The sequence below is a fragment of the Mytilus galloprovincialis genome, chromosome 14 (genome assembly GCF_965363235.1).
Source record: "Mytilus galloprovincialis chromosome 14, xbMytGall1.hap1.1, whole genome shotgun sequence".
NCBI lineage: Eukaryota > Metazoa > Mollusca > Bivalvia > Mytilida > Mytilidae > Mytilus > Mytilus galloprovincialis.
In genome coordinates, this window is record NC_134851.1 from 13,614,754 (window position 1) to 13,633,948 (window position 19,195).

At 31.0% G+C, this 19,195-nt stretch overlaps 1 protein-coding gene across 1 annotated transcript in view; it reads right to left on the reverse strand.

Annotated features, from left to right (window-relative positions):
* Nucleotides 1-893: 893 nt before the first annotated feature.
* The window catches only part of LOC143059094 (solute carrier family 2, facilitated glucose transporter member 5-like), a 96,811-nt gene continuing 78,509 nt past the window's right edge, over nt 894-19,195 (reverse strand). The window contains exons 12-15 of the mRNA XM_076232581.1: nt 6,693-6,908; nt 5,141-5,210; nt 4,372-4,475; nt 894-2,746 (exon numbers count right to left, since the gene is read on the reverse strand). Coding sequence (XP_076088696.1) covers nt 2,582-2,746; nt 4,372-4,475; nt 5,141-5,210; nt 6,693-6,908 — 555 coding nt within the window. The 3' untranslated portion in view covers nt 894-2,581. The remainder of the gene's footprint in view (nt 2,747-4,371; nt 4,476-5,140; nt 5,211-6,692; nt 6,909-19,195) is intronic.

Below are 19,195 nucleotides of genomic sequence, written 5' to 3' on the forward strand. Positions count from 1 at the left end.
TTAAGACAATAAAATGTTTTATGCACAATTCTTTCATAAAAATAAATAGTAGTGACAGGCAAAATTTGATTTCACCTTATCACTTGCAAATAAATACATGTGTATTACAAATTTCCATTCATAAATCATTCCTTTTTCAACTTTTTTCATAACATTTTATATAAAATCATTTTATTCACATAACTCAATCTACAAATCATGTTGATTAAACGAGATCTTTTGAAAATATTACGAGCAAATTGATCATAATAACAAATAAGAGGAAAGATTTAAAATCAAATTTCTTTTAAAAATAAATCCTGGTCATATTGTTGTTTCACATAACAATGTCAAATACATAAACTTTGGTTCTTGTAATAAACATTTGACTAATATACTTCAAACATGATTTTTTTTCCAATTGAAAATTTATTTTGTGTTAAAAAATCATCAAATTATTTCTTTTTTTTTTAAATTGAGGCTATTTGTGGATGACATAGAGTGACATTTTGATGTCTGGTCTTTCAGACCTTTACTAATGAAATATGCCTGATGGTTACATTACTTGCCTTTTATCAAAAAGCTTTATTCATAATAACTATATATGATGATTTTCTATCTTGCTGTTATACAACATAAAAATGCATAAAATATATTGGTCTTTAAAAAGCAAAATTGCATATATATAATGTATTTTGATATGATATAAAATTTAAAAATGAATATGATATGAACTATAGAAATATGAAGCTCTGAAGAAATAAATCATTCAGAGTATCTATTGGGTTAACATTTTGTTTGAATTTTATACTGTGGATCATTATTATTCATTAAATACCAAATTTAGTGGGAACCTTTGGTAAAGGTCAACCACAAATTTAAATGTTAAAATAAGTACACATTTTTTTGGGCTCATATGCAAACTTTTGCAATTCCATGAAATCATTTATAAACAAAAATAATTATTTTCCCTGTTATTCACTAACATTGGTTACCAAATATCCAATTTCCATGTTATACAGTAACATTGGATTATACCACAAATATAAATAAATCTACTGTTATTGATTTATTTCTATAAATATAACAAAAGGTGTGTCATTATTCTTCAAGTAGTATGTTATAAAAAAAAAATTAAATGTTCACATCACATATGATGTTTATAATATTATTTGGGATAAAATCAAACAAGTACAATGTTGAAACAGCAACATATGTTTATAAGTTATCATCTTGAACATATTATTTAAAAGAATAATAACATTGGCCCTAACCAAAGAAATAAAATCTGGCAAGAATAAAAATCAAACTTAATGATATAATGTTATATTAAATAATGACTTATTGCTGTTTTCTTAATACTCAAATTGCAATTCATTCAAATATTTTCAGGTAGTGATAGGTTGTTCAGGCTATAGGCCTACAATGATTAAAAGCAGGAAATTTGGATGTTTTTATTGTGTTTTTATATTTACAACAAGAATGTGTCCACAGTACACGGATGCCCCACTCGCACTATCATTTTCTATGTTTAGTAAACCGTGAAATTGGAATAAATTCTCTAATTTCTTATTAAAGGGAACATGTATACTAAGTTTCAGGTTGATTGGACTTCTACTTTATCAAAAACTACCTTGACCAAAAACTTTAACCTGAAATTTGCACTATCATTTTCTATGTTCAGTGAACCATAAAATTGGGGTCAAAACTATAATTTGGCATTTAAATTAGAAAGATCATATCATAGGGCACATGTATACTAAGTTTCAAGTTGATTGGACTTCAACTTCATCAAAAACTACCTTGACCAAAAACTTTGACCTGCAATTTGCACTATCATTTTCTATGTTCAGTGAACCGTAAAATTGGGGTCAAAACTATAATTTGGCATTTAAATTAGAAAGATCATATCATAGGGCACATGTATACTAAGTTTCAAGTTGATTGGACTTCAACTTCATCAAAAACTACCTTGACCAAAAACTTTAACCTGAAGCGGGACAGACGGACGAACGAACAGACAGACAGACAGACAGACAGACGGACGAACGGACGCACAGACCAGAAAACATAATGCCCCTCTACTATCGTAGGTAGGTAGGGCATAAAAACACACCTCACTTGAGCAAAAATTTCCTTTCCAGATGAGAGAACTATCAAGGAATTTCAGACTTATTTCTAAACATCATATAACCCTTGGAGTTCTATAAGCATTTTAACCTTGATCAATAAAATATTAACCACCACACAAAATATTAACTATAGAATGGTTTTGATTGACACAGTTTGAGCAAGACCTACTTCCCTTTTGTTGCCATGTAGGAGGTCTCTAAGCATGCAAATTCCTTTATAAATCAGCCTTTTTTTTCAAATTGTTATACTGACCAGCAGACTTATTGTAAAAAGCAAGACAATAACATAACATAAACATGTAAAATTATGTGAAAGACTGTTCAAGTTGCAATGAAAAGCAAACTAGGAAATTACATATAAATCAAAATGTAAATCTTAAATAATTTAACTAATTATATATAAATCAAATAAAAAACTTAAATGTAAATATTTTGATAAATTCACCCTAAATGATAAAATATTAAATAATTTACACTTGATCAGCTCTATCAATTTTCAGGAGCAATTTTTTAGTGTTCTTTGGAACATTTCCTGTACTTGTATTATTTTCATGGACAAATTTATACAAAACCATACTACTCATTACTACAAATACAGCATACACAATGAAGGCTAATCCTTTTACTTCTGAACTCTGAAAATGAAAAAAAATAAAAGTTGATAAACAACAGAATTTTTTTTAGATAGTCATAGTATAGTTGACGATGTGTATTTTACTTAAAGTGTAATAGATTTAAATCAGTTGTCTGTAAGACCTACAGTGGAAATTCCCATAACTGAAGTTGGTGCAGCATAAAACATACAGATACGTGTAGGTCACTTATTATCCTAGATCTTAACTCAAAGGTAAAGCATGAATATCATAGACCTTAATATATCTTGAAGATATGAATATTAAAACTCAAAGTTAAATCAATAAATGTTGAGACCTGATATAGCCACTTTCATGAATTAAATCTTCATTCAAGTTTTAAAACCAAAAACTTTAAAATAAGAATTTATTGCTTCTCCATGTTAATTAAGCAAAAGGCAGTAAGGAGATAGAGTCAGATTAGGGTCTCAGGATGACAATGCTTACAGTTATGTAATTAAGAGTGTTATAACATTTCCTTTCAAATATAATTTTTAACGAATAGCACATGACAAAAGATCATTCTAGAAATTAGCAAAACAAAAGAAAGAAAGGAAGTGCTTTAAAATTTTAAACTGCTTAATATATATATATTATTAATATATATATATATATCTTGAAGATATATTAATATATATATATATATATCTTGAAGATATGAATATTAAAACTCAAAGTTAAATCAATAAATGTTGAGACCTGATATAGCCACTTTCATGAATTAAATCTCAACATTTATTGATTTAACTTTGAGTTTTAATATTCATATCTTCAAGATATATATATATATATATATAGTGTCTAAAAATAGCAACAATCAACATTCAATCTATCTAGGTGTGGATCAGTTTGTAAATAAACTGATGCAGTTACTAAATTAAATTATATAAGTGTCTAAGAATGTAACTTTAACACACTAATGAGTGTTATAAAATTAGTTGTTATATTTTATATATTATTCACGCAATATTTCGCTAAACATATTAGCGAAATATTGCGTGAATAATATATAAAATATAACAACTAATTTTATAACACTCATTAGTGTGTTAAAGTTACATTCTTAGACACTTATATATATATATATATATATATGCAACTCTTTGTGAGAAAAAATAGACAGATAAAACTAATACTGTGTTCTATTGATATACATGGAATAAGGTATGAACATATATTTTATTTCTCCTTTGTATTTTCTACAACAAATGGGACTAAGAATGAAGAGTCCCATTAAGTATGTTTCCATATAAGACTTGATCATGTTGAGAGACATGGATAAATTATTTAATTGCAAAGCAATAACTATTTTTAATAGATTTAATAAACTTAAATTGAGCTCGATTTTCATATTAAAGTAACTTCAGTGTTTTCTTAAATAATTAATCTTGTTTGCATTTTCCCTTATTTAAATTTGTACAGATAAAGCAAGTCATATGCGATAATTTTACTTTATATAAATTAGTTGCTAGGCAATCTTCCTTTCACTGTAACATTTTCTAAAATTTCTATACAATGGTTATCAACAAATACATATTTGGAGCGGCCCTCAATTAACTTATCATACCACCATGTCCTTTCACTTAAGTCAAACATGAAATATTAGATTCAAGTAATTAGATATTAACCTGCATGTATGGAAAAGAACTTAAGACTGCAAAATTTACAAGCCAATTTAAGGTCATGGCTCTTTGAAAGTACTTCTCTCCTATCATCATGTATGGCAGTGGACCTAAAATAAGATACATTGGTTATATCATAACAAATTAGTGAAATATTGACATTACACAACAAGAACAAAACAATGTTTTTTTGTCTGACTGTTAATGACATCTTTAAACTAAACTCATTGTATGTTTGAAGTGCACTTATTGAAATTTTAGTTTTAGATACATGATTTTTTATTAGTTGTTATTGGCATGATTTATTTGGTTTACAGTTTGATTTAAAAGAAATACCGACATAGCTAGATTATACAATTAAGTATAGACACAACATTTAAGCTTAAAACAGCCTTGAATTTGAATTGTGATTGAATATTTGATACAGCATGGGTTTGTGACACAAAATAAATGTGGTTAAAGAACTGAAAAATTTGAAATTGAATACTTGATATAAGTTTCATATAAATCTAGCAAGAATTGTACACATGAGTGTCATAATCATCAGAGACCAGACAGACAGACTAAGTATTTCCATGTTCCAGCTGAAGGACACCTACGGGTGCGGGAATTCTAATGCTACATTGAAGACCCATTGGTGGCCTTCGGCTGTTGTCTGCTCCATAATCGGGTTGTTGTCGCTTTGACTCATTCCCCATTTCCTTTCTCAATTTAATCCTAAAGACTTTGTGCAAGGTATAGTAAGGAGTAAAAATTCTTTAAATTTTTACTTTACCTAAACTCAAAGCAAATCCAATCACATACAGATTTATCAATATGGTCCCATAACCTCCTCTAGTTTCTGGCTGAAAGTTGAAGCATATATTGATTAATTTAACACTTTATTAGTATATTCTATTTATTTCTTCTTTCATTTTCAGTATTTTTAGTAATATACATTGATCATTAAAATATGAAAGCTTTAGAAGAGTTTAAATTTAAATTATGTGCTTTATTTTGATATTTTTTTTTTTATAATATTCTTTTTAAACGGACTATGTAATTGCAAAGAATAAAAATATTTTCCTCTTGATACTGTTTTTATTCATATATGCGTTGAAAATGCAGATCAAGGCTTGCATTTAAGAAACAAAATCTCAGTTCGTAACACAGACAAACTTTTTTATAGCTGAACTTGAGTATTTAAGGGACATTTCTTTATATTTTAAAGTTTCCAAAACTATGTTCACATGGTGAATTTGAATACTTGACAATAGGCAATAATTTTATTTTTTCACTGGATGAGCCATTTTCATACAAATGTGTTTAATATACTGTATCATTTCAAGCCTAGCCATAACCTGTCTCCTTGTTTCATTCAGAGTATAAAATCCATTCTCAAGCTACAGTTCTCCATATTTTTTTCTTTTTCTTATCCGACAGCATAATTTAAAAGCTATTCTTCTCATATTTATCTTAAAATTCTATGGTCATTTAATTACACACAAGAGTGCACACACTGAAATGTCTCGCCTTCTTTACTAATCATTGATATTATGTTGACAGTCCTAAATATAAAGCTTTATTACAACTGTCACATAAACTTAACATTAACCAAGAAAACTAAACATTGACCAATGAACCATAAAAATGTGGTCAAGTCAGATGACACCTGCCAGCTAGACATGTACAACTTACAATCATTCCATATACCAAATATAGTAGACCTATTGCATATAGTATAAGAAAAACAGACCAAAACACAAAAACTTAACACTAAGCAATGAACCTGGAAATAAGGTCATGGTCAAATTAAACTTGCACGACTGACATATAGATCATAAAATATTTCAATACACCAAATATAGTTGACCTACTGCACATACTATTAGAAAAAATGACCAAAACTCAAAAACTTAACTTTGATCACTGAACCAAAAAAATTGTGAAAAATGGTCTTTTCAGCGCAATAACTCCTTTAGGGCACATTTAACAATTTTTGATATTTCAACTTATTTGTAGATCTTACTTTGCTGATAATTTTTGCTGTTTACATTTTATCTTTATCTATAATAATTATTATATTCAAGGTAATAACTGAAAACTGCAAAATTTCCTTAAAATGTATAATGTATATTGTATAAAAGGCACAACCTGCATTTAACCCCAATGTTATTTTGATGTTGGCCTTCTTGATTAAAATTTGTAAACTTAAGATACCCTTATGATTGTGGAAAAGTTAAGTTAAATGTGGTGCAGCAGTTTCAGGATTTTTGTTTTTGTTTCAGGCCTTTTAGCTCTATGATGAGCTAAAATAGAGCTATCACTTCTAAATCAAGTTCACTTACTTCTACAAAATTCATTACAAGAGGTAGTCCACCAAAAGCTAAAATCATCATGATTAGGGGCAATATGAGCATGGTTTTCCTGGCAAACTTATTCACCATAAACACAGCAATGGCAGTTATAATAACATTTATACCACTTGTTCCAGTGACAGCTACTTCCTTTTGTTGTGTGCCAACTCCAAGTGTTATAAATATGGAACTGGAATAGCACATAATCTGCAAATAATAACAAGAAAAAATAACAAGAAAAAATAATCAAAGCGCTGTAAGCACTGTAGGCAGTTAACCAAAAACCAAGGCAAACATAATTACGAAAACTGTGGCAATGTTGCTTCAACATTTTTTAAAGATTTAAAAGAACAAACATTAAACATTCATATATAATTGTACATTTATGTTCATTTAATGAATTAATTATTAAGGCAAATAATTCATATTTTATTAAGGTTTTCAATAGCAACGCACATGACCATTCGTGGTCATGAGTCTTTCATGAGTCAGCAGTGGTACAAATTTGCAATGATTGCAGTTCTTCTAGTTGATCGTAATTGTTCGTATTAGTTGACTGTTAGTAGTTCAAGATGACTTTAGTACGAGCTTGTAAAAGTATGAATGGACTTGATTCCCTGGAAAGCAAACTGAGTTTGTGTTATACAGTACAAAAGTTATGAGACACAAATCAGACAAATGTTTACTACTACAGGGATCAATGGTGAGGTCTGACTGACCTGTCCATAGTAAATGTAAACGACTCCCACCTTCACCCCAAATCAACGATGTCTAAGTTTGGAATAAAATGACAGGTGTTAGGGTCTAGCAAAGTGATATGCATATGTGTCACATATGAGATTGACCTTGTATGTCATTCAATCTTTTCTGAAATGACAAACAGGAATGAATATGGTTTAGGCGTTGGTATCTCAATCTTTTGCAAGTTTTAAAAACACACACAAGAGGGTGTGGGGTGACCCTAGGGACTACCCCTATTTTTCATTTGATTCTTTATATTGTCCCATATATGAATATAATTATATGGTTTATGGGTGGGGATCTCGGCCGTTATCAAGTTTTCCAACAGGAGGGGTGGGGGACCCCAGTGACTTCCCCTATATTTCATTCGATTTGTTAAATTGTCCAATACATGAATATATATGGTTGAGGGATGGGGATAAAGGAAATAAAGATATGAATGAATGAATGTTTCTAAGTTATCAAACAGGAGTGGGTAGGGTGACCTTAAGGACCCTCCCTATATTTCATTTGATTAGTGCTCATACATGAATATATATGGTTTAATTTAAAGGTTGGGATCTCGACTCTTTCCAATTTCTCAATAAGGTGACTGCAGTGACTCCCCCTATATTTCATTTAATTTAGAGTTGGGATCCCAACTGTTTCAAAGTTCTTCAACATGAGGGGTAGGGTGACAACAGGGACTTCCCCTATATTTCATTTGATTTGTTATATAGTCTTATACATGAGTATATATGGTAAAGGGGTGATGATCTCGAATGTTTCCAAGTTCTCAAACAGGAGGGGGTACAGTGACCATAGGGACCCCCTTATAATTCATTTGATTTGTAATATTGTCCCATACATAAATATATATATTGTTTAAGATTGTGGATCTCGACCATTATATATTCTAAAACAGAGTGGCCCCACGAACTCCACCTATATTTCATATGATTTGTTATATTGTCCCATACATGAATATATATATGGTTTAGGGGTGGGGATCTTGTCCTTTACCAAGTTTTGGTCATTTTTGTCTCTTGTGGATAGTTGTCTCATTGGCAATCATACCACATCTTTTTTTTTATATAAGAAACTTCCAGCTATTTTAACCGACCTATCAAAATTGAGAAAGAAAAAATACCCCTTGAAATTGCAGTAATATGTTCAACTTGAAAAGCATTTAACATGCATTACCAACATTTATCACTGATGAAAAAAAATTATACTGTTACCAGGAACATATATATTGTTAGATAAACTGTTCCCAGCTGTCACAATGTATTGGATTTTCACATTAAAATTGGTGTACAAAATATTTTCTGCTTTTTCTTTCTTTTTCATACATTGTATAAGTCTTTTGGTTTTTAATTCTAGTGTTTATATTTATTAACATGCATAGATGCATAGATGTATTTTGTAACCTGTCTGGATTTTTTTAGTAGCCAAATCCGGGATTACCCTCATCCGCTTCCGGAATCGGATCCGATATTGTAATCTCGTGGCAGCCATTTTGGTTTCAATGTTGTTTTTGACAGATAGTGAGATACGATTTTACTCGGATTTACACATTATTTATCGGCGATTTTATGTAAAAAGCTAGCGGTAGAACAAATTGAACATGGCTGTCATTAATAGTAATGATGAATATAAGTTTGAGATCGTTTATTAGGAAACTTTGGTAAAAATGTTTGCAAAGTTATTTTTTTATATTATTTCAAGGTCCGTCGGGCATGTCGTGCGTAGCTAGTAACAAAGTAGAAAGTCCGACTGCAAAAGTGGAAGGTCACAGACCTTGGACCACCGCTAATTTAAACCCCTGCGTCCAAATTGAAAAGATACGAAAATTTCGTCTTCTTTTAAATTCAAAATTGCCGCCAACAGTTGAACTTACATATATATACGTAGTTGACTACGTATTGTCGACAAACAATATTCCTACGACTTTTGCAATTTGGGAAATCTTAACTACTTGTCTTTAGAGATTTTCGGCGATTAGATATGTCATACATTTGTTCTTTGACATCTTAGCCAAAAGCTAAGAGGATAATAAACTACATAAGGATTCCTAATGTGCTCTACTTCCTATGTGCAACTTCAAAACTTTTGGGAAAATCGACGATCATTTAAGGTTTTTCTGGTCATATTTTTTTGTAATTCAGAATGAAAAGTATAAAAAAACTGTCCAATAAGTTACAAATAATATAGTAGCCAGCTAGATTATAACAATGGCACGCATTTCAGCATTTATTGGGTAGCACACAAATCCAGAGTGCTCGCATAAGGCAGCTTAACTGCCTAAAAAACCTTAGGCCACGGTTTTTTAATTTGTTGGTTTACGGATTTTCCCCATGAAAAAGTCGGGTCGGTCGGTCGAGAAAAAAAAGAAAAAAAATCATCTTTGAAGACAGAAAAATATGCAAAATCAATATATATTTCACCTTTCTAACAATATGTTTTTATGCTATTTTATCATCATTTCTTAAATTTTAGTTCAATGAAATATTATTGCTCAGCTGTTATAAACATGGCATGACATTGTCTAATAATTTACAGTAAAAAAAGGGGGTGCACGGACAAAGACAAAATTAAATCGTCATTTCAGAAACAAGAAAAACAGATTCGCGTAGCTCTTAATCAATTCCGGAAAACTTGGTGAATAATGATCTTCAAGCACGAAAATTGATAAAGAAGAAAATGTAAAAACCTCGTACGAAAATAAGTTTCAACACACGTGTCAAAAACCTAATAGACTCGTCCACTGGAAAAACGAGATTATCGGGTTAATCTGTTGTCTCCCATTCCCGTTTTTTATCCAAATGGACGATAAATTTTTTATTATCTATGAAACAAGAAAATTCAAAATGATTTGTTAATATTCAGTACTTTAACTAGATGCCTTCACCCTGTCCACATTTGGACAAGTCTATTTCTATGAGATGATTATGCATCTTACAGACTGATGACAAATAAGGGGAAACAAACTTATTGTGTAATTGGTTTTAAACACAATTAAGTTTTGTTACGCAAAATTATTTGCGCAAACGACATTTCAAGGTCAGTTATAATTGATTTGTCTATTTTTAGAAACTTAAACTGGAAGTTTTATTTTTTCACAACAGAAAGTGTTATCAATTTTGTTAGTGATTCATGTATTTCATTTCATAAAAAAAGAATATTTTAATTATTTTTCAGGGATAATGCATTTGTTTGGGTCGGCGCGAATAAAAAAAGCATGAAAAGTCGATTTTATTTTTATTCTGGAAATCGGCAAATTGGGTCGGCAGATCCGTAAACCAACAAATTAAAAAATCCGGGCCTTAGTGAGCGCACTCACATACCCCACGTCCCCACATTGTCATTGGAGAAATAAAATATGTGTAAGAAAAAAAAATTGTATAAGAAAAAAATTGAATCATAATTTCCTGTCAATATGCACATCTACATAGTGTACATGTAAGATATCTGCATAGTTTGATGAAAATCAAAGTTGATTTGAAAAAGTTCTTAAAAAAATTAAAGTGTACTATCTCTATTTTGTCCGAATTGCAAATCCTAGGTTTTTTTTACCAAGATTACTTTAATTCTTAAATTTACAGCAATACAACAAAAAACTAAATGAAATGGGATTCAGTAAGCTTGATATATATCTAAAATATCTGCATAGTTTGATGAAAATCCAAGTTGATTTGAAAAAGTTATTAAAAAAATTAAAGTGTACTATCTCTATTTTGTCCGAATTGCAAATCCTAGCTTTTTTTACCAAGATTACTTTAGTTCTTAAATTTTACAGCAATACAACAAAAAACTAAATGAAATGGGATTCAGTGAGCTTGATATATATGTAAGATAGCTGCATAGTTTGATGAAAATCCAAGTTGATTTGAAAAAGTTATGAAAAAAATTAAAGATGCCTATCTGAATTTTTATATAATAATTTTTATTTTTACATATTGTAAAATTAAATTGTTTCATTTCACAGCAATAAATCAAACTACCTAATAAGCTTGAATTTTGTAAGATCAATATTTAATTTAGTTAGATGGGCTGATTTACACCAGTCAAAACTAAATTTGAAGGTCAAGACTAGTTGAGACAGGTCAAGACTGGTTGAGACTGAGTCGAGACTAGTCAAGACAGGTCGAGACAGGTCGAGCCTTGGTCAAGACCATTTCAGACTACACAGAGATCATCAAGTACTGAATCAGACTAATTAAGTAAAGTCGAGACCTAGTCGAGTACACTTAAGTACAGTTAAGTACAGTCGAGACAATGTCGAGACTAGTCGAGTAAAATGTGTGCTCGATTTTACTGGTCGAGCACAAAAACTGGTCAATTCAGACTCTGAGGAGTTTGTAGTGTGTCTTACAAAGTTTCATGAAATGATGTTGTGTGGTTTCAAAGGAGTTGCGATGACAAACTGTTGCAGAAGTACATTGAAGCAAAAAGTTCAAAGGGGCGTAACTCATAGAAAAAAATTGAATCATAGTTTCCTGTCAATATGCACATCTATATAGTATGTCCTTATTATCTAAAACGGTTTCATGAAATTTTGTTGTGTGGTTTTAGAGGAGTTGTGATGACAAAAGGTTGCAGTAGTATATTGGGCAAATAAGTTCAAAGGGGCGTTACTTCTGAAAAAAAATTGAATCGTAATTTTCTGTTGATATGCACATCTACATAGTATGTCCTTATTATCTTAAAAGGTTTCATGAAATTCTGTTGTGTGGTTTGAGAGGAGTTGCGATGACAAGAAACAGGACTGACGGACTGACTGACGGATGGGTTAAAAACAATATACCCTCCACAACTCGTTGCATGGAGTATAATAACAATTTAAGAAAATAGGGGGAAAAAAAAGACTGAATTCTTTGGTTAGGGTTAGGACAAATACGCTTTAAATTAATATCTTACTCCATAGTTCTTTGATAAAATCAATTTTTTGAAGCTATTTTGAAATCACATGGCTTTTTAGTTTAAACAGTACTTATTGATAAACCAGATGCTCCAGGGCACAGCTTTATAGGACCCCAGAGTTTGAACCCTGAACAGTTGGGGCAAGTAGGGACACAACATGCAAGCTTGATACAGCTCTGAATTTGGATTGTGATTAAATAGTTAACACAGCAAAGGTTTCTGACACAGAATGGATGTGGTCTAATGAACTTAAACATTATTTTTTTTTGCTTTTGAGCAATACACTTTGCTGTTGAATATTAATCCCCTAAAAAAAAAAAAAAACTGTAGAAAAATTCTTTTTAATTTCTGAAATCTGAAATGAGAAAATTTTCACCCCACCATTTTTTTTTCCAACTCCCCCGTTTCCTTATTCCAAAAATAAACTCAATTTAGCTTTTTAATGGAATTTGCAACAATAACTTCTCATTTAAATCTGGGAACAGTATATCTAACATATATGTTCCTGTTTAAATACATCATTTAATATCAAAATATAAAATGACATACAGTCATGGTTAAAATTTATATTGTTTATCATTCTAATATGACGTACTTCTTTAGCTTTGTAAACAACACTGTGATAAAATTCTCGATAAAATATACTTAGCGCAGACTCAGAGATAAACATAATAATGGCTGTTACAATATACTTCCAATGTAAATCTACATGAATTGGAACCTATTTGCAGACCCTTTGCAGATTTTTATTGTTTTAAAAAGTGCAATTAAAAAAAGACAAAATAACTTTTATTCTTATTCATATGCATAATAAAAAGAAGTAACTGCACAAGAGCTCGGGGAAGTCAACAAAATAAAAATAAAATAAAATTCCGCGAAAGTCTATTAATTTTTTTGGCGCATTTAAGTCATTTCAAAACATGACGTTATACAAATGAAACCGCTACAGTTGAAAGTTTTCTGTTACATGAACCAATCAGAATTTGTATGATATTGTATTAAAACTGATTTTTGAGGTAGGTTTTGTTTTATTTTCTATTCTATTGCATTATTCGCATATATTTACTCATTTCAGCAAGTCAACATGGCGGCTCCTTAGTTACAAAATGTCAACTTTGGATTTGACAGAAGCTTATGAGAAAAACATGTAAATTAAAAATGGCAATTGATGGGTTTGATAATTTAAAGAATTAAAAAAAAATTTCTAGCAGTTATTCACGAAATAACCTACGCAAGCTACATATTTATAAAGATATTTGAGCTTTATCTAACAAGGAGTAAAAAAGAACAGCCACACACACAGCATACCCATCCTCGCTTCAGTTTTTTAATGACCGTATTTGTCCTATTAGAATTGAAATATTTCATGGAAGCAATAGATTGTTGGAAATTTACACATGGCCTGGGCCATGATATTCGTTAACATTCGAATATCACATCCCAGGCCATGTGTAAATTTCCAACAATCTATATGGCTTCCATGAATTATTTCTTAAGTAACTTCTAAAAATAAATTTACAGCTATACATCTCAAGACAATCATCATTTCTTAATACATAATTTTCAAGCAGTGTAACAATGCTATGCTGTCAGAAGGGGACAATAAATGGCTGACCCGTGTTAAGAGAGAGCCATATCTCTTGCATGTAAAAGACACCCTTGTAGATTTTGAAAAAGAGTAGGCTAATGCCGCTACAAGGCAGCACTCACACCCGTAAAGTGGAAAGGGATTACTATAAGTTGCAAAACTTGTTTCCCAATCCACTATAAATAAATATGTTTAAACAAAAAGTAAGCAGTATAAAGGAGGTAATCAAGAAATCAAACATATATATAACAGTATTCTTTAAATTTTAGTTGGATTACCTCCCCTTCACTGCTTTTAAATTGTATTAATTGTCCTGCTGACCAGAAAAACCCTTGTTTTGCCCCTAATTATTATTGATTTCAGTCATAACCCCCATAACCATCACTTTGTAGTATGGAAACTTGTGGTATAATTTTAGAGAGATTTATACACTTAAACACAAGTTATTGACCGAAAACTACAAAAATGCTTATTTGGGCCCCTTTTTTGGCCTCTCACTTTTTGAAACCCCTCTTAAAGCAAGTACCCCAAAAAATCAATTCCAGCCTTTCCTTTCTAGTTAGAAACATTGTAGTATAATTTCAGAGAGATCCATAAACTTAATCACAAGGTATTTACTGTAAACTAGAAAAATGCATCTTTTTGGCGCGCCCTTTAATTAGTGGTCCATTATTTCTAAGTGATCAGGGTTATTAACCTCAAACTGAATTCAAGCCTTCCCTTCGTTACATGGAACCTTGTGGTACAATGTCAGGGAGATCTATACAGTTACACATAAGTTATTGTCCAGAAACTACAAAAATGCTTGTTTTTGGCCCCTTTTTGGCCCTTAATTCATAGACTGTTTGCCCCATAACCCTTAAAATAAATCACAACCTTCTACTAAATGGTACTGAACATTGTGGTACAATTTCAGAGCAATTGAAATACTTAAACACAACTTATTGTCTTGAAACTAGATAAATGCTTGTTTTGGCCCCTTTGGGCCCCTAATTCCTAAACCGTTGGGACCATTAGCCCCAAAATCAATCCCAACCTTCATTTTGTAGTTATAAAAATTGTGTTTAAATTCTATTAATTTCTATTCACTGATACTAAAGTTATTATCCGGAAACCATCCGTCTTTGGACGATGACGACGACAACGTGATACCAATTTACGACCACAAAATTTTAAAAATTTTTGCGGTCATATAAAAATTACAAGAATAAACTATTCGATGTCACATAAAGTTCTAGTATGGGATTCGGAAACAAAGTTTGGAAAAACTTATATGAATCCCTCTCCATACATGGCTTTTCAGAATGAATTTGAACTTTATTCTGTCTGGACAACAACAAAAAAACGTAACATTGAAGATTGTAGTATTACTTTGTGTTTTAGTTATTTTGGACAAAATCATTATAATATGGCAATAACAGAATTTCAATAGGAACATCAATTATGACAGACATCCACCAACAACAACCACTGAACTATACAGACTACTGACTTTCAACAGGAACATATAAAATAATGTGGCAGGTCTAAACCTGTTTGTTAGTAAAATCATTTGAAAAGGACTTATGACTAATAACTTATAACAGATCAATTTAAAAAGGCAGTGGCTAGTTTGCCGGCAAAATAGCGATTTATATAGAGTTTTGCTATTTTGCCTGTCTTAATTAAGATTAAAATAGAAGTCATGATAGAAATTAACCAGATGCTCCGCAGGGCACAGCTATATACGACCGCCGAGGTTGAACCCTGAACAGTTGGGGCAAGTATGAACACAACATTCAAGCTGGATTCAGCTCTAAATTTGGATTGTGATTAAATAGTTGACACAGCATAGGTTTCTGACACAGAATGAATGTGGTCTAATGAACTTAAAATATTTTTTTTGCCTTTGAGCAATTCACTATACTGTTGAATATTAATCCTCTCAAAAAAATATTTGAAGAAATTTTCTTTTTATTTATGAAATCTGAAATGAGAAAAATTTATCCCCCCCCCCCCCATTTTTTTTTCACATCCCCCTTTCCCTTTTTCCAAAACTGATCTCAATTCAAATTCCTAATGGAGTTTGCAACAATAACTACTCATTTAAATACATCATAACATATTAAAATGTAAAATAAAGTGCTTGTTATCACTGAATGGTAAAGATTATTTTAATTTATCAGTTGGTAGTAAAAGTGATTATCCATTGTATATTGTATAAAACAATGATTTAGGTTGATTCAACTACTATTATGGACAAAGAAAGATAACTCCAATTGAAAATTTCTTGCTATTGCACAATATTGTGCAATTAGATATTTCTTGCTATTGCGCAATACTGTGCAATTGAAAATATTTGCTATTGCACAATACTGTGCAATTGAAGATTTCTTGCTATTGTGCAATACTGTGCAATTGAAAATTGCTTGCTATTGCACAATACTGTGCAATTGAAGATTTCTTGCTATTGCTGAATACTGTGCAATTGAAAATTTCTTGCTATTGCACAATACTTAATATAATAATTTTGGATCCTGATTTGAACCAACTTGAAAACTGGGCCCATAATCAAAAATCTAAGTATATGTTTAGATTCAGCATATCAAACCAGATGCTCCGCAGGGCGTAGCTTTATACGACCGCAGAGGTTGAACCCTGAACGGTTGGGGCAAGTATGGACACAACATTCAAGCTGGATTCAGCTCTAAATTTGGATTGTGATTAAATAGTTGACACAGCATAGGTTTCTGACACAGAATGAATGTGTTCTTATGAACTTAAAATTTTTGTTTTCTCTTAGAGCAATTCACTATGCTGTTGAATATTAATCCTCTCAAAAAAATGTTTGAAGAAATTTTCTTTTTTATTTATGAAATTTCAAATGAGAAAAATTGAACCCAATTTTTTTAATCACATCCCCCCTTTCCCTTATTCCAAAACTAATCTCAATTAAAATTTCTAATGGAGTTTGCAACAATAACTACTCATTTAAATACATCATAAAATATTAAGATGTAAAAAAACTGCTTGTTATCACTGAATGGTAAAGATTATTTTAATTTATCAGTTGGTAGTAAAAAGTGAATATATATACATTGTATATTGTATATAACAAAGATTTAAGTTGATTCTGGACAAAGAAAGATAACTCCAATTAAAAGAAAATCTTGCTATTGCACAATATTTTGCAATTAGATATTTCTTGCTTACTATTCTGGACAAAGAAAGATAACTCTAATTAAAAAAAAAATTGCTATTTCACAATATTGTGCAATTAGATATTTCTTGCCATTGCGCAATACTGTGCAATTGAAAAGACTTGCTATATTGCACAATACTTAATATAATAATTTTAGATCCTGATTTGGACCAACTTGAAAACTGGGCCCATAATAAAAAATCTAAGTACATTTTTGGATTCAGCATATCAAAGAACCCCAAGATTTCAATTTTTGTTAAAATCAGATTAAGTTTAATTTTGAACCCTTTGGACTTTAGTGTAGACCAATTTGAAAACAGGACCAAAAATGAAGAATCTACATACACAGTTAGATTTGGTATATCAAAGAACCCCATTTATTCAATTTTTGATGAAATCAAACAAACAAAGTTTAATTTTGGACCCCGATTTGGACCAACTTGAAAACTGGGCCAATAATCAAGAATCTAAGTACATTTTTAGATTCAGCATATCAAAGAACCTAACTGATTCATTTTTTGTCAAAATCAAACTAAGTTTAATTTTGGACCCTTTGGACCTTAATGTAGACCAATTTGAAAACGGGACCAAAAGTTAAGAATCTACATACACAGTCATGACAGTTAGATTCGGCATATCAAAGAACCCCAATTATTCAATTTTGATGAAATCAAACAAAGTTTAATTTTGGACCCTTTGGGCCACTTATACTGTTGGGACCAAAACTCCCAAAATCAATACCAACCTTCCTTTTATGGTCATAAACCTTGTGTTTAAATTTCATAGATTTCTATTTACTTATACTAACGTTATGGTGCGAAAACCAAGAAAAATGCTTATTTGGGTCCCTTTTTGGCCCCTAATTCCTAAACTGTTGGGACCTAAACTCCCAAAATCAATACCAACCTTCCTTTTGTAGTCATTAATATTGTGTTTAAATTTCATTGATTTCTATTTACTTCAGTAAAACTAAAGTTATTGTGCGAAAACCAAGAATAATGCTTATTTGGGCCCTTTTTTGGCCCCTAATTCCTAAACTGTTGAAACCAAAACTCCCAAAATCAATCCCAACCGTTCTTTTGTGGTCATAAACCTTGTGTCAAAATTTCATAGATTTCTATTAACTTAAACTAAAGTTATAGTGCGAAAACCAAGAAAATGCTTATTTGGGCACTTTTTGGCCCCTAATTCCTAAAATGTTGGGACCAAAACTCCCAAAATCAATACCAACCTTCCTTTTGTGGTCATAAACCTAGTGTTAAAATTTCATAGATTTCCATTCACTTTTACTAAAGTTAGAGTGCGAAAACTAAAAGTATTCGGACGACGACGACGACGCAGACGACGAAGCCAATGTGATAGCAATATACGACGAAAAATTTTTCAAATTTTGCGGTCGTATAAAAAGCCCAAGAATTCAATTTTTGTTAAAATCAAACTTAGTTTAATTTTGGACCCTTTGGACTTTAATGTAAAGCAATTCGAAAACGGGACCAAAAATTAAGAATCTACATACACAGTTAGATTTGGCATATCAAAGAACCCCAATTATTCAATTTTTGATGAAATCAAACAAAGTTCAATTTTGGACCCCACATTTGGACCAACTTGAAAACTGGGACAATAATAAAAAATCTAAGTACATTTTTAGATTCAGCATATCAAAGAACCCCAAGGAGTCAATTTTTATTAAAATCAAACTAAGTTCAATTTTGGACCCTTTGGACCTTAATGTAGACCACTTTGATATCGGGACCAAAAATTAAGAATCTACATACACAGTTAGATTCGGCATATCAAAGAACCCCAATTATTCAATTTTTGATGAAATCAAACAAAGTTCAATTTTGGACCCTTTGGGCCCCTTATTCCTAAACTGTTGGGATCGAACCTCCCAAAATCAAACCCAACCTTCCTTTTATGGTCATAAACCTTGTGTTTAAATTTCATAGATTTCTATTAACTTATACTAAAGTTATGGTGCGAAAACCAAAAATAATACTTATTTGGGCCCCTTTTTGGCCCCTAATTCCTAAACTGTTGGGACCAAAACTCCCAAAATCAATCCCAACCTTCCTTTTG